Here is a 13,528-nt window from a genome sequence, read left to right as displayed (position 1 = left end):
GTTTTAAAGGAAATTTTTTCTGGAGCACATATTTTTCCAAAACACTTTTATGCTGTTTATGTTTCCTTTAAATCAAAAAATTTTAAAGTACATTCTGATACTTAGAGGAAATTTCTCATTTTTATCTTCTCTAGTGACATTTGGGCTCTGGGGTGTGTCCTTTATGAGCTGTGTACACTTAAACATGCTGTAAGTAGAAGTTTCTGAAATATTTTTAAAGTTATGTTAAAAAGCGGCTATAATGTTTTTATTATATTTTAAGTTCTGTTATCTTTCAGGTAACCCTCATCCTAGAAATTCTCCTCTATGTCCGTTTTTACATTTCTCATTTTTTCTGAAGTATAAATTGATTTTCCCTTAATATATATGCGTATCTAGTATATTTGCTATTTTATAATATTTCATGCTGTTTTCCAGAAAATTATTTCTAATGACAAAAATGAATTTTGCTGTTTTCTTAATGTTAAATTTAGTATAAAGTTGATATTCTAGCTTAACAAATTTTACTAGTTTCATTTTAGTGAATTCTTTCAAAACACCCAGACTGATTTGGAATTGAACTAATTTAAAGAATTTCATTCAATATACTCATTGATGACTTTTACCAATTTAAGTAATCATTAATTCAGAGTATTTAAAATTTTTACTTTTGAGACTTTTTTTTAATAACATGTAGCACACTAAAAAGGGGGAGAGTTGTTGTCCTAAGTAGGTTTAATCTTAATAAAGCAGTTTTTTGAAATGAAAAGTGATTAACATTTTTTTACCCACTGATTAAACAATATTGTATTTTCATTACAGAAAACTTCAGAAAATAGATGAAAATATAAATAAGTGAATAAGGATCATAAACAGTTCTTCCAGCCAGTATTGACTACCTGTAAAATGAAAAATTTTTTTTCTTCCCCAAAAGTTTGATTAGACTTTATAAGAAGTTTTATAACCTGATTTTATTGCTTAATACTATTTGGGGAATATTTTTTCTTGTCATTCTTTTTAATGGTTGCATACTCTTTTACTATATTGCCTTAGATTTTTTTTTTCTTGCTTAAGGAAAAAAGCATAAGCTGACAAGGTAATGTGGGATGGTAGTTATCAGACGCTGATTTGAAATAATTGATCAGTTTTTCTGCAACACAGTTATTTTAGCTTTAAACCATTGGTTTGTGGGTTTTAAAAAAATCTTTTCGTCTACATTGTCCTGTCACCATCTCTTCTGTATTTTGGGATTGTTTACTCTTAAGTAGCATGTGTCTTAAGATACATGAAATCCAGTAACTTACGCTTTGTGAAGAGCATGTCTACTGAGTGATAAATGAAAGTGCATTGGAATAGAGAACCACATCTTTTCTGCATTTAGGATTCCTATTTAGGTGTACAGATGTTTCTATAAGATTGAATTTACTCAGATGACATTTAGGAGAGCTCAACATTTAATAGAACTTTTATAATCACTGATACCTAATTTATAGTACATTTTATTTTCTTAATGTGAATATTAAGATAACATTGTACAATTGTTCTGTAATATTTTAGTGGAGATATCAAAAGTTTAATATTGCCCTCTTTCAAGACGAAATCTTCAGATTTTAAACTGCCCCACCTCTTGTTTTCTTTTTACTTTAAAGTTTATGTTATGTTTAATTCTGACATATGTATTCCTATTAAGATATTTTTATACTGCTGATTTTCATAGCTTTTAGAAGCATCGCACGCACACAAAATAGTGAGCATTGTCTGAAAGGAAAGTATTAGTAGTTTTATTTATTAATTTTCCCCCAATGCTTTTAGTTGTGTAGTTAATTTCTTGTTCTAATCATTACAACAGAGGCACTAAAAGGCAGGTCTTAAATGAAGACTAGCAGGTTGTTCTTTTTCTGTTTGTGGTTCTTTGGCCCTAATTTTGCTACCTCTAAGGCATAACCTTTCACCATTTGATTATTGTCATAGTTTATGAAACGTTTATTTAATACATCCCATCTTTAAATATTTTAAATGAGTAAAAATTACTCTTATTTTGTGAGGGCTGATATTAATTTATAGATAACCAACTAAACTTTGCTCTAGAAAACATATTCTAAATATTTGGAAGAGGATGTGTTTCTATTCTATATTGGTAGGAAAAGAACTATTTCTTATTACCGATATTCTCAGTTTCAATTTATATATGTTTCCTGTATGTTCTTTATTTTCTGGACTTTAGTTTGAAGCTGGCAGTATGAAAAACTTGGTACTGAAGATAATATCCGGATCTTTTCCACCTGTGTCTTTGCATTATTCCTATGATCTCCGCAGTTTGGTGTCTCAGTTATTTAAAAGAAATCCTAGGGATAGACCATCAGTCAACTCCATATTGGAGAAAGGTTTTATAGCCAAACGCATTGAAAAGTTTCTCTCACCTCAGGTATGTTCTTTTTCCTTTAAAATTAAACAGTAGGGTTATGTTGCTTAGCTAGAACATGGCCTCCAGTGTTGAGGAGAGCACATCTGGACCTTGGGGGAATGGTGTGCCTTTTTCAGACTAAATTAGTGCCACTTTCCTTTCCATGCTCTTTCTTTTTCTTCAGATGAGAGTATTGCTCTGTTGTGCAGGCTAGAGTACAATGGCAAAATCATAGCCTACTGCAGCCTCAAACTCCTGGGCTCAAGCAGTCCTTCTGCCTCAGCCTCCTGAGTAGCTGAGACTACAGGTGTGCACCACCACACTCAGCTAATATTTAAAAAAAAAAAATTTTAGATACGGAGTCTCACTATGTTGTCCAGGCTTGTCTTGAACTCCGCCTCAAGTGATGCTCTCACCTTGGCCTTCCAAAGTACTGGGATTGTAGGTGTGAACCAGTTCACCCAGCCTTTCCATTTTTATGTAACTGTTTTGTTAATGTTTGCTTTCCAGTTATGCATTATTCCTCTTTTCTCTGGATTTCTAACTGTAAAATTACTGAGCATTTCTATGCTTCACTTTCCTCACCTGTGAGCAAAGGGGTTATTGAATGTATCTGTGAGGTTGTTATGAGAATTAAAAGTGATAATACACATAAAGTGCTGAATGTCTAGCATGTAAGTGCTCAAAATATTTAATGTCTTAAATATTACCTACATATCAATGTATTTTACTAATACACATTTTTTTTTAATTCTTTTTGAGACAGGTTGTAGTTCTGTTGCCCAGGCTGGAATGCAGTGGCATGATCACAGCTCACTGCAACTGCCACCTCCTGGGCTCAAGCCATCCTCTCGTCTCAGTCTCTCAAGTAGCTGGGATTATAGGCACATGTCACCATGCCCAGTAAATTTTTGTATTTTTTGTAGTGACAGGGTCTCACCATATTGCCCAGGCTGATCTCGAACTCCTCAGTTCAAATGATCTGCCCACCTCGGCCTCCCAAAGTGCTAGGCTTACAGGCATGAGCCACCACGCCTGGCCTATAAATGTATTGTTAGCATAATCTATATGATTATAGTTATATTCTTTTTGATAGGAAATGACTAGAAACCATTTATATGTAGGTATACTAGATTACTGACTCATGATTTCTCCTTTAGTGCACACATAGGTGCATAATTGTTGAGTTTAACTGAATTTTAATTCCATAAGATTTTTAAAGCAATCTATATCAAATCAGTTAGCATAAGTTATAAAAATGTGATCACCTGAAATTGGAATTGTTTTACTTTTTTGGTTTAGTGCGGCCTTTGTTAAATAACTGTTAACCTCCAGTAAATAAGATATTCAGCAAAACTATAGTTTTGTTATTACTTTTATATGCTCATGGAGAAGAAGGAAGTATCATATGTCCTTCTGGCTTAACAGAACATGCATGTGACCAAATACTCTTCAGAAAACAGAGATGTTGATTTTACTGTTGCTACCAGGAGAATGCATTAGTATGCAAGAAAACCAACTAACATTTGGAGATTAAAGGTTACTTGTATAGGTCATAGCAACAGCCTCTGAAACGTGGGTGTCTTACAAGACTCCTTTGTTATGAATAACGTTTGCGTGGACACTTTTATTATGTAGTGTACTATTGTTTTTTTGGCAGCCACTAGAGAATAAACAATGACTTCATTTAGTCTTGCTGAGGTTTCTCTCTCCCCATACCAGGAGTTGGGACATATAGTCTCAAGGCTGAGGTACTGGAATTTAGCTAGCTAGCAGTTAAAGAGAAAATATTCAAGCTTAAAATGTGCAAAACTTATAATATGAAAAGAAACAAGGGCAGACTGTGATTATTCACAAATGGAATATTTGACATTATGTGTTAGTATATACATAGACCCTGCTTGTTACTATTTAAGCACCACTTAGATTTCATTCTTCATGAAAACCTTTATCTGCTGTTCCTCAGATTTATTTTCTACTATATATCACTTGTTGTTTAAAGATAAAAACCTTTATCTGCTGTTCCTCAGATTTATTTTCTACTATATATCTACTTGTACTTAGGTGAGACGCTTTGTGGCACTTTTGTTTGTTTGTTTGTTTGAGGATGGAGTCTCACTCTGTCACCCAGGCTGGAGTGCAGTGGCGCAGTCTCAGCTCACTGCAACCTGCACCTCTGGAGCTAAAGCAGTCCTCCCTCCTCTCAGCCTGCTGAGTAGTTGTGATATATTTTTTTAAAGACTATAACTGTGAAACAATTGATGAGCTTTACTGTAACATATGAACTATTATTTTCAGTATCACTATAATGCTCCCTATCATTTTAGTACCTAGTCCTCTCAAGACCATCAGCCATGGTTGATAGGGCCTAGTTTTTAGTCTTGTGCACTCTGGCAACATCTTCCTGGATATGGCTTGAAAAACTGTGGATAAGTTCTGATTCATTAGGAATATAGGGGCTGTCCAGTGGAATGCTCTGTGACAATGAAAATGCTCTATATCTGCATTGTTCAATGTTGCAGCCACTAGCCACATGTGGTTAGTAAGCACTTGAAATGTCCTTGGTATAACTGAAAAGCTTCTCTCATATATATATATATATATGTGTGTGTATCTTAAATTTTAATTCAAATAGGTGCATGTGGGTAGTGGCTGACTCTATTGGACAATACAACATAGGGATTTCAGGATCTTCTTGGATTCTGTATGTCCCATCTCTCAATTCACATGAGCATTACCACAGGAAAAGAAAGACTTCTCCAATAGTGGAAGAAATGATTCGATTTAGGGACAAGATTGAGATCATAAACCACCTGTTTTTTTCCAAGAGAAAGAAAAGGAAAAAAAATGCATTTTTTGAGAAGGGAACACACATTCACATAGTTACCCTAAATTGCCTGTGAGCCAGACTTGGCTGTTACATTTGTCTGCTAACGAAAAGGGTCTCAAACTTGAGCATGCCTCAGAATCACCTAGAGGGCATTGCTGAGTCTCACCACCACAGTCTTGGTTTCAGTAATTTTAAGGTGGAGCCTGACAGTTTGCATATTTACTGAGTTCCAGGTGATGCTGATCCTGCTGGTATGAGACTTTGAGAACTGCTCTAGGGGTTTTCTTAATGGAAAAAACAACCCCCTCGGATCAAGTATTTTTTTTGCCTATCGGAGTGTCTGGACCGCTGTTACTATAGGAAGATTCTCTCACCAAGGCTCAGTTCTCTTGAAAAAAGAGAAAATTCACTTGCCTTTGCCTTTCCCACAAAGTAAGAAAAAAAAGCTTAAACCAAGTTAGCTCTTTGTTGGTATCATAGTTTTGAACTTAAGGAGAGAAAAATATGGAGTAAGGAGAAAAAATTACTTGCAGAAAATATAAATGATTTTTGTTCCTGATTTGTAAACATCTATGTTTATAAATGCTGGAGAATATATAATGGAGAGTTTATACTAATATTAGTGTATAAATGGAGACATTTGTTAAATTAAGAATATTTACATATTTATCCAATAACTTAATAAAATTAGTTATAATTTATAATTATGAGTTACAAAACTCATTGGAGATGTTAAGCAGATTCAGAGTAAAGTTAAAATAACTGAGAGATTACTAGATAATTTATTTTGATAATGAAGTGATTCTTCAGTAGTTTTGAAGAAAATGAAGGCTATGGATGCACATAGAATATAGAGATTTTTCCAGATAGGTAGTTGTGTTAAATTGCTGAGAGATGAAATAGGCAAGTAATGTATGGATGCCTACCTTGCTCATTAGATTAATTTGAGAAGAAAGCCTCTATCTGGAGAACTAATAAATTGGTGCTGGGCATGGTGGCACATACCTTTAATCTCAGGACTTTGGAACACTAAGGCAGGAGAATCACTTGCTCCCATACATTTGAGACTAGCCTGAGCAACGTAAGGAGACCCCCATCTCCATGAAAAATATACCAAAAAAAATTTTTTTTGAATCAGCCTGGCATAGTGACACAGGCCTGTGGTCCCAACTAATTGGAGGCTGAGAGATGGGAGGGTTGCTTGGGCCTGGGAGGTCAAGGCTGCAGTGAGCCATTGTTGTCTCACTGTACTCCAGCCTGAGTGACAAAGTGAGACCCTGTCTCAAAAACATACACCCATAGATACATACATAAATAAGATTGGGAGGGAGTTAGCATGAGAGGAATTTATTGAATGGATTTTTTTTTTTAATTTTTCTTAATTTTTAAAATAGAGATGAGATCTCACTATGTTGCCAGGGCTGACCTCTAACTCCTGTGCTCAAGTGATCCTCCCCTTGGCCTCCTAAAGAGCTGAGATTTCAGGCATGAACCACGACACCTGGGCTTCTTCTTTTTTTTTTTTTTTTTCTTGACTTGGTTTTAGTACGGTTTGGCAACATAAATATTACTGAAAAGGGGGAAAATGTATTACAATTAATGGGTAGGTTTTTTATTTTGAAAATGTACCATCTTTTCTGATTTTTTTTTTTCTCTTTCAATCTAAGCTTATTGCAGAAGAATTTTGTCTAAAAACGTTTTCAAAGTTTGGATCACAGCCTATACCAGGTAAATGAAATCTGATATGAAACTTTTCATCTGTTTGTGGTAATCAAACCTAATTAAACTGGAAATATATGTTGATATAGTAAGTTGGGATAATTCTAGGATAAATTTAATCCAGAGGAAATGCACCTTAGAATTATTAATGATTTATGGCAATATATAGTTTCCTTATAACAACATTCTCATTTCTTGTCCATTTTATTTAAATGAAATCTGGCCTGAAATCTTATGTCTTCAATGCCTAGCTGATATTTTGAGAATGTTGTTATAGAATTATAAAATGTGCAATTTTGGTGTAAATCTTCATATAAAATATTATCTTTTTTTTTTTTTTTTTTTTTTGAGATGAGATTGCGCTCTTGTTGCCCAGGCTGGAGTGCAGTGGCGCGATCTCGGCTCACTGCAACCTCCGCTTCCTGGGTTCAAGCGATTATCTTGCCTCAGCCTCCCAAGTAGCTGGGATTACAGGCATCCACCACCAAGCCCAGCTAATTTTTTGTATTTTTAGTAGAGATGGGGTTTCTCCATGTTGGCCAGGCTGGTCTCAAACTCCTGACCTCAGGTGATCCACCTGCCTCGGCCTCCCAAAGTGCTGGGATTACAGGCGTGAGCCACCGCACTCGGTCATAAAATATTTTCTTTGAGAAATATTTCATATTCTGAATTTTTTTAAGTAAGTGAATGTGAAGTCAAGCACTTTATTAAAGATAGGTTTTATTTTAAACAATGTGACCAGTGGTATTAGAATTGTTGTAAGATTATGGATATGGTTATATACTATGTGTGTGTATTTAGATGTATCTATGTGAGAGGGAAATTATTTTTTTCCTGAATAGAATGATTTCAGAATGGATTTCTAAAATCAATGGAAGTTATTTAATACGTGAAGGGTATATTGTTTTTCAAACGTAATTCTTTGTACTACTCCATTTTGAGTTTGGATAAATTAATAAAAATAGATATCATAAAAATGAGCCCATTTAGCTAGAAGTGGTATGACAGTGGGTTCTCAGGAAGGCAAGCTGCATTTAGCCCTTCTTTTTTTTTTTTTTTTTTTTTTTTGAGATGGAGTCTTGCTCTGTCTCCAGGCTGGAGTGCAGTGGTGCGATCTCAGCTCACTGCAACCTCCTCCTCCCAGGTTCAAGGGATTCCCCTGCCTCAGCCTCCCAAGTAGCTGGGAATACAGGTGCCCGCCACCACGCCCGGCTAATTTTCTGTATTTTAGTAGAGATGGGGTTTCACCCTGTTGACCAGGATGGTCTCAATCTCCTGACCTCATGATCCACCTGCCTTGGCCTCCCAAAGTGCTGGGATTACAGGTGTGAGCCACCTGCTGCATTTTGCCCTTCTTAAAGACCCTTAGACATCCTCTCATTGCAGAGACCACCAATCCCTGGGAAGTCAACTCAAACAGAATTTACAAGAGACCAAGAATCGGCATGATTTCTCTGGGCAGTGGACAGTCAAGCTTCGTAGAAGTCATATCTTAATCAAAAGGCTCCTTGTCACAAAAGCTAGAAATACCCAGTGTCAGCATGTTCTTTCCATGTGAATAAACCCATATGGGAATTAGAAAGTAATTTGTTGTAAGAGCATTTGGTTGAATGAAATGCTTAATGGGAGTAGTATTACTGATAAATACTTTGTGGCCTCCAGTCCCCTATGTTAAACTTCATGCCATAGGTAGCCTTGTCACTGATCCTGAAAAATGCTCTAAAATCACGTAGGTAATTCTTCCTTTTCTCTGGAAAGTAAATGGGACTGTTCATATCTGTTTCTCAGAAATCTTTATTTTTTATGCTTTTGCGCCTCTAGCCCCTTTTCTGGCATACACTCTATTTCTTTGATTCTATTAACACGTTTAGCCAGGTTGCAGTATTGTGACTCTGTGTATATATGTGTATGTGTATGCTCTAATTTGATTGTACAGTTGAACTCTCGAAGGGAAATCTTTTTTTGCTCATGCTTCCTGGTTTCTGGGTCAAGATACAGTTGGAGTATGTGTTTGGAAAACCTTACCCTGTCACATCGTATATCCCATATTGTCAACAAAAATTATTTCTGAATCTCTAAAATGCCGACTTAATGGCTTATATTGTTTTTATTTTTAAAAGTTTACTAAATTATATGAAAAATACTTATTATAAAAATGTTTTAAAAGAAATAAAAATTACCCCAATTTTAACACATACTGTTATATTTGATATATTTTTCTGTGATAATATGTGCATAATAACTACAAATTGAGAATGCATTATTAGAAGTTTTGTTTCTTTTAATTTATACTATTATATGATGAACATTTTCTATTACAATTACATTTTTTTTGAAGAACTGAGTTTAGCCATAGGATTTCATTTTAAACCAGTTAAATTTTTTTCTCCTTCCCCCCCTAAAAAGGAAGAACACTTCTGGAAGAAATTGATTTAAATTGATAAATTGATTTAGCACATTATAAAATCCTGAGCTAGAGAGCAGTCTGGAAGTGGAAGAAAGCAAGCTGCTGCTCAGGCTTTAGAAGAGTTTGAGCAGAGGGGTATCTTGGCAGATAATAAAAATAAGAAAGGGAAAGAGGGTTTCAGTAAGGGTTTATATAGACTATACTCTGACTTCTTTTAATATCCTCCAGAGATGTGAGTAAATAGAAGAATTTTCTTTTTATTACCTTAGGATGCTTTTCTTTAACTTATCCCTTCTAAGACTGAACCCCATCTAGGCTTCAATAAGGGTTAAATACATAATACTGTAGGGTTTATTCTTGTGCATGGAGTTTCTCTGATTATTTCTTTAATATCAATTCATAAATAATATTCTTAATATAGATTGCTCTCCAGAAAGTTTAACCAATTTATATTTCTGCCAGCAGTCTATGAGGTACCCATTTTGTGGAACCCTTTGTGATAATGATTGTTTTAAGATATTTCTTTTTTGAAGGTCTGTAGGTATAGATACCATTCAGACATTATATGAAGGCAAAAAGTTGCTTATATTGATGTAATTAATGCTTAACAGTTGCTCTTGATTATCTTCTGATTTTGAAAGTAGTTTCTAAAATGTGAATTTTTAAAAAATTATTTTTAACAGCTCTTTTGATACATAACTCACATACCATACAGTTTATACATTTGGTGTCTACAATTAAACGTGTTTTTTAGCATATTCATGTTTAAATTATTTTTAGTATATTCACCAATACGTGCAACCATCACCCACTGTCAATTATAGGGATTTTTTTTAATGTTAAAAACTTCAACATGTTAGAGGAATTTGGCTTTTAGCTTCTGTCAAAAAGTGACTTTAGGGTAAAAGAGTTAAGGCATTAGTAAATACTAAGGGATGAATTAAGATATTTGATAGAAAGTTTCAAATACTGTCAATGATTATGAAAATTAAACAGTGCTATCTTGAAGAATTCTGAAAGTAAAGAGTTAATGTAAAGAACTGCAGACAAAATTCTGTGTATCTTTTCGTTTAGCCAAAAGACCAGCTTCAGGACAAAACTCGATTTCTGTTACGCCTGCTCAGAAAATTACAAAGCCTGCCGCTAAATATGGAATACCTTTAACATATAAGAAATATGGAGAGAAAAAATTATACGAAAAGAAACCACTGCAAAAACATAAACAGGTATGATCATGTTACAGACCGTGTGTTAATAACAAATTCAATTCAATCTTATTTCATCGCAGCCCAATTCAGTTACCTTGATATTATAGGATTGCTTTTATTAAGTTACCAAGGAATGTCCTCCTTCTGTGTTTTACCAATCCTCTAAAACTGAGAAGCCCTACAGGAGTCATAAAAAGTCATTAAGTAAATATATTAAGTAATATAATTAGTGCAATAAAAAGTGAGTGACATTATAAATGAAATAACTTTGAACAACCTAAGCAGAGCCGTTTGGGTTCGTGCATAAATGAAATAAATACCTATGATGTTCTTGATAAAAATCTGGAAATATTTGGTATTTGAGAATTCACAGTCAGATAAACAGAATCATAGAGCTGGAAGGAATGTGATCATGTAATCTACTCTATCATATTTCAGATGAAAAATGAAGGCCTGTAGAATTTAAGCAACGTGCCCAAGAACGCAGTGATAGTTGCAGAAATTTGACATTTTATGTCAGTAGCTGTATGCTTTGGTATATGGAACTTGTTTTATTTGGATTACATACACATACATATACATATACACAACCTTAGATATGTATGTATACACACTACTGTAAGATAAACTTTATATAGTAGGAATGATCAGTCACTTGGTTTAAAATCTGTCATAGGTCAGGTGTGGTGGTTCACACCTGTAATCCCAGCACTTTGGGAGGCCAAGGCCGTTGGATCACCTGAGGTCAGGAGTTCCAGACCAGCCTGGCCAACATGGTGAAACCCTGTCTCTACTAAAAATACAAAAATTAGCCGAGTGTTGTGGCACACACCTGTAGTCCCAGCTACTCAGGAGGCTGAGGCAGGAGAATCACTTGAACCCAGGAGGCAGAGGTTGTAGTGAGCCAAAGATTGCGCCACTGCACTCCAGCTTGGGTGATCATAAGATTCTGTTTCAAAAAAAAAAAAAAAAAAAAAAAAAAAAAAACAAAAATAAAGAAATTTAGCAAAATTATAATAATAAAATGACAGATCGTAAAAAAAAATTTTTTTTTAAGCATACGGTAATAGCAGATACAGGAAGCAGCTGCTATTCCTAGTGCTAAGGCAGAGTACCCAAAGAAGACACAAATTTTAAAAGAAACCCTAACCCCATCCTGAAGGCTGAGATTCAGACCTTACTGGGTAGAGTATGGCGGTAGCTGACTCGATGGCACCACAGTGTGGGGCTGGCAAAGAGGAAAGTGTTCACTGTGGAGCTGACGAAACTCCCTGCGAAACTGCCTGGAGTGTCAGTAGAATGTACTGGGAAGCCACTTGAGGAGGGACTGAACTCACTGGGAAGCCTGCTGGGGTGCCAGTGGAACTTGTCTGATGCTGCTCTAGCTGGGATGCTGGCTGAGGCATCAGCAGAACTCTGTGGGAAGCTGTTCTTGCAGGTGCTGCTGAAACTCACAGGGAAGCTGGTAGGGGCACTGGCCAAACACTCCTGGAAGGTGCCTGTAGGGGTGAGTGCTGCTGTGTGTCCCACTTGCTGCAGTAACAAGAAGAAAGGAAGCATACTAATCAGGAAGAGAAGCTTCTTCCTTTGCAGTGACCCTCTCAATTTTACTGAGAAAGCTTAATATTATGTTAGCAATCAAAGAGGAAATGTTTACAACGTCCAGCTCTAGCATCACAAGCTGGACAGTGAAGAGTAGATTTGGAGCTGAGGGGCAGTATAACTGGCATGCTGGTTTCATCTATCTTTAAAAAGATGTATTCAAACCTGAGTGGGCCAATTCCATCTTACCCTTTTATCTGTCTTTACTTCAGTCACCACAAGAAGCCTAGGACTCCAGCTTTCCCTCACTTCCTAAATTCTCCCATCGCTGTAAGACTCTGGTCATACCCTGATCTGCCCCCACCCCCTGCATAGTTTTCTATAGGTTGGTGCAAAAGTAATTGGGGTTTTTGTCGTTGAAAGCAAAACCCCAATTACTTTTGCACCAACCTATAACCTCTTCCCAGAAAACTCTCTTATAGTATATTCTTGGCAAAATCCACTGTATTTTAAACTTCTAAAAATGTCTTCACCTTTTTTGCTTGAAAACCTGGTTTGTCCCTGAATGCACTGTTCTGCAGCTCTCTTACATGCTGGCTCTTTTCTCTCTAATTCCTTAATACTGAGTGAAGACATAGGATGACTTGCTTCTCGTTGCCAGACTTTCCCTGCTGCCCAACCCTGCCATTCTCCTCATCCCTCTACCTTGATGCTTTTGCTACCAGACTGTATCACCTACTGCTCCTCTGTGTTAGAGTCATTTATAGACCCTTGTCTTTTTTTTTTTTTTTGAAACGGAGTCTCCCTCTGTCACCCAGACCGGAGTGCGGTGGCTCAATCTCACAATCTCAGCTTCCTGCAAGCTCCGCCTCCTGGGTTCATGCCATTCTCCACCTCAGCCTCCCGAGTAGCGAGTAGCGGGGACTACAGGCGCCCGCCACCACGACCGGCTAATTTTGTTTTTGTATTTTTATTAGAGATGGAGTTTCACCGTATTAGCCAGGATGGTCTCGATCTCCTGACCTCGTGATCCTCCCGCCTCGGCCTCCCAAGGTGCTGGGATTACAGGTGTGAGCCACTGCGCCCAGCCAACCCTTGTCTTTTGAAGAGTTTAACACCTGACTCACTGTCCTTCCAACATTGTCATAATTCTTTACAGTTTTAGTATAAAAAAAGATGATACTTCCTATAGAACATGGCCTTTTGTTTTCATTTTCTTTCTTTCTCTTTTCTTTTTTTTTGAGAAAGGGTCTTGCGGTGTTGCCCAGGCTAGAGGACAGTAGTAGTGCGGTCATGGCTCACTGCTGCCTCTACTTCCTGAGCTCAAGCAAACCACCCTCCTCAGCTTCCTAAGTAGCTGAACCACAGGCGAGTGCCACTATGCCCAGCTAATTTTTTATTTTTTGTAGAGGTGGGGTTGCACTATGTTACCCAGGCTT

General features: G+C 36.4%; 1 protein-coding gene across 10 annotated transcripts in view; it reads left to right on the top strand.

Annotated features, from left to right (window-relative positions):
- Positions 1 to 13,528, top strand: part of NEK1 (NIMA related kinase 1) — a 204,644-nt gene that overhangs the window by 24,200 nt on the left and 166,916 nt on the right. For all 10 annotated transcript variants that reach the window (XM_008000243.3, XM_008000241.3, XM_037993745.2 and 7 more), the window contains 4 exons: positions 135 to 189; positions 2,204 to 2,404; positions 6,881 to 6,941; positions 10,414 to 10,565. In XM_008000243.3, coding sequence (XP_007998434.3) covers positions 135 to 189; positions 2,204 to 2,404; positions 6,881 to 6,941; positions 10,414 to 10,565 — 469 coding nt within the window. The remainder of the gene's footprint in view (positions 1 to 134; positions 190 to 2,203; positions 2,405 to 6,880; positions 6,942 to 10,413; positions 10,566 to 13,528) is intronic.

Source organism: Chlorocebus sabaeus, chromosome 7 (genome assembly GCF_047675955.1).
Source record: "Chlorocebus sabaeus isolate Y175 chromosome 7, mChlSab1.0.hap1, whole genome shotgun sequence".
In the NCBI taxonomy this organism is placed as follows: Eukaryota; Metazoa; Chordata; class Mammalia; order Primates; family Cercopithecidae; genus Chlorocebus; species Chlorocebus sabaeus.
The sequence above is the reverse complement of the archived record's forward strand: the minus strand, read 5'-3'. Positions and strand labels throughout refer to the sequence as shown.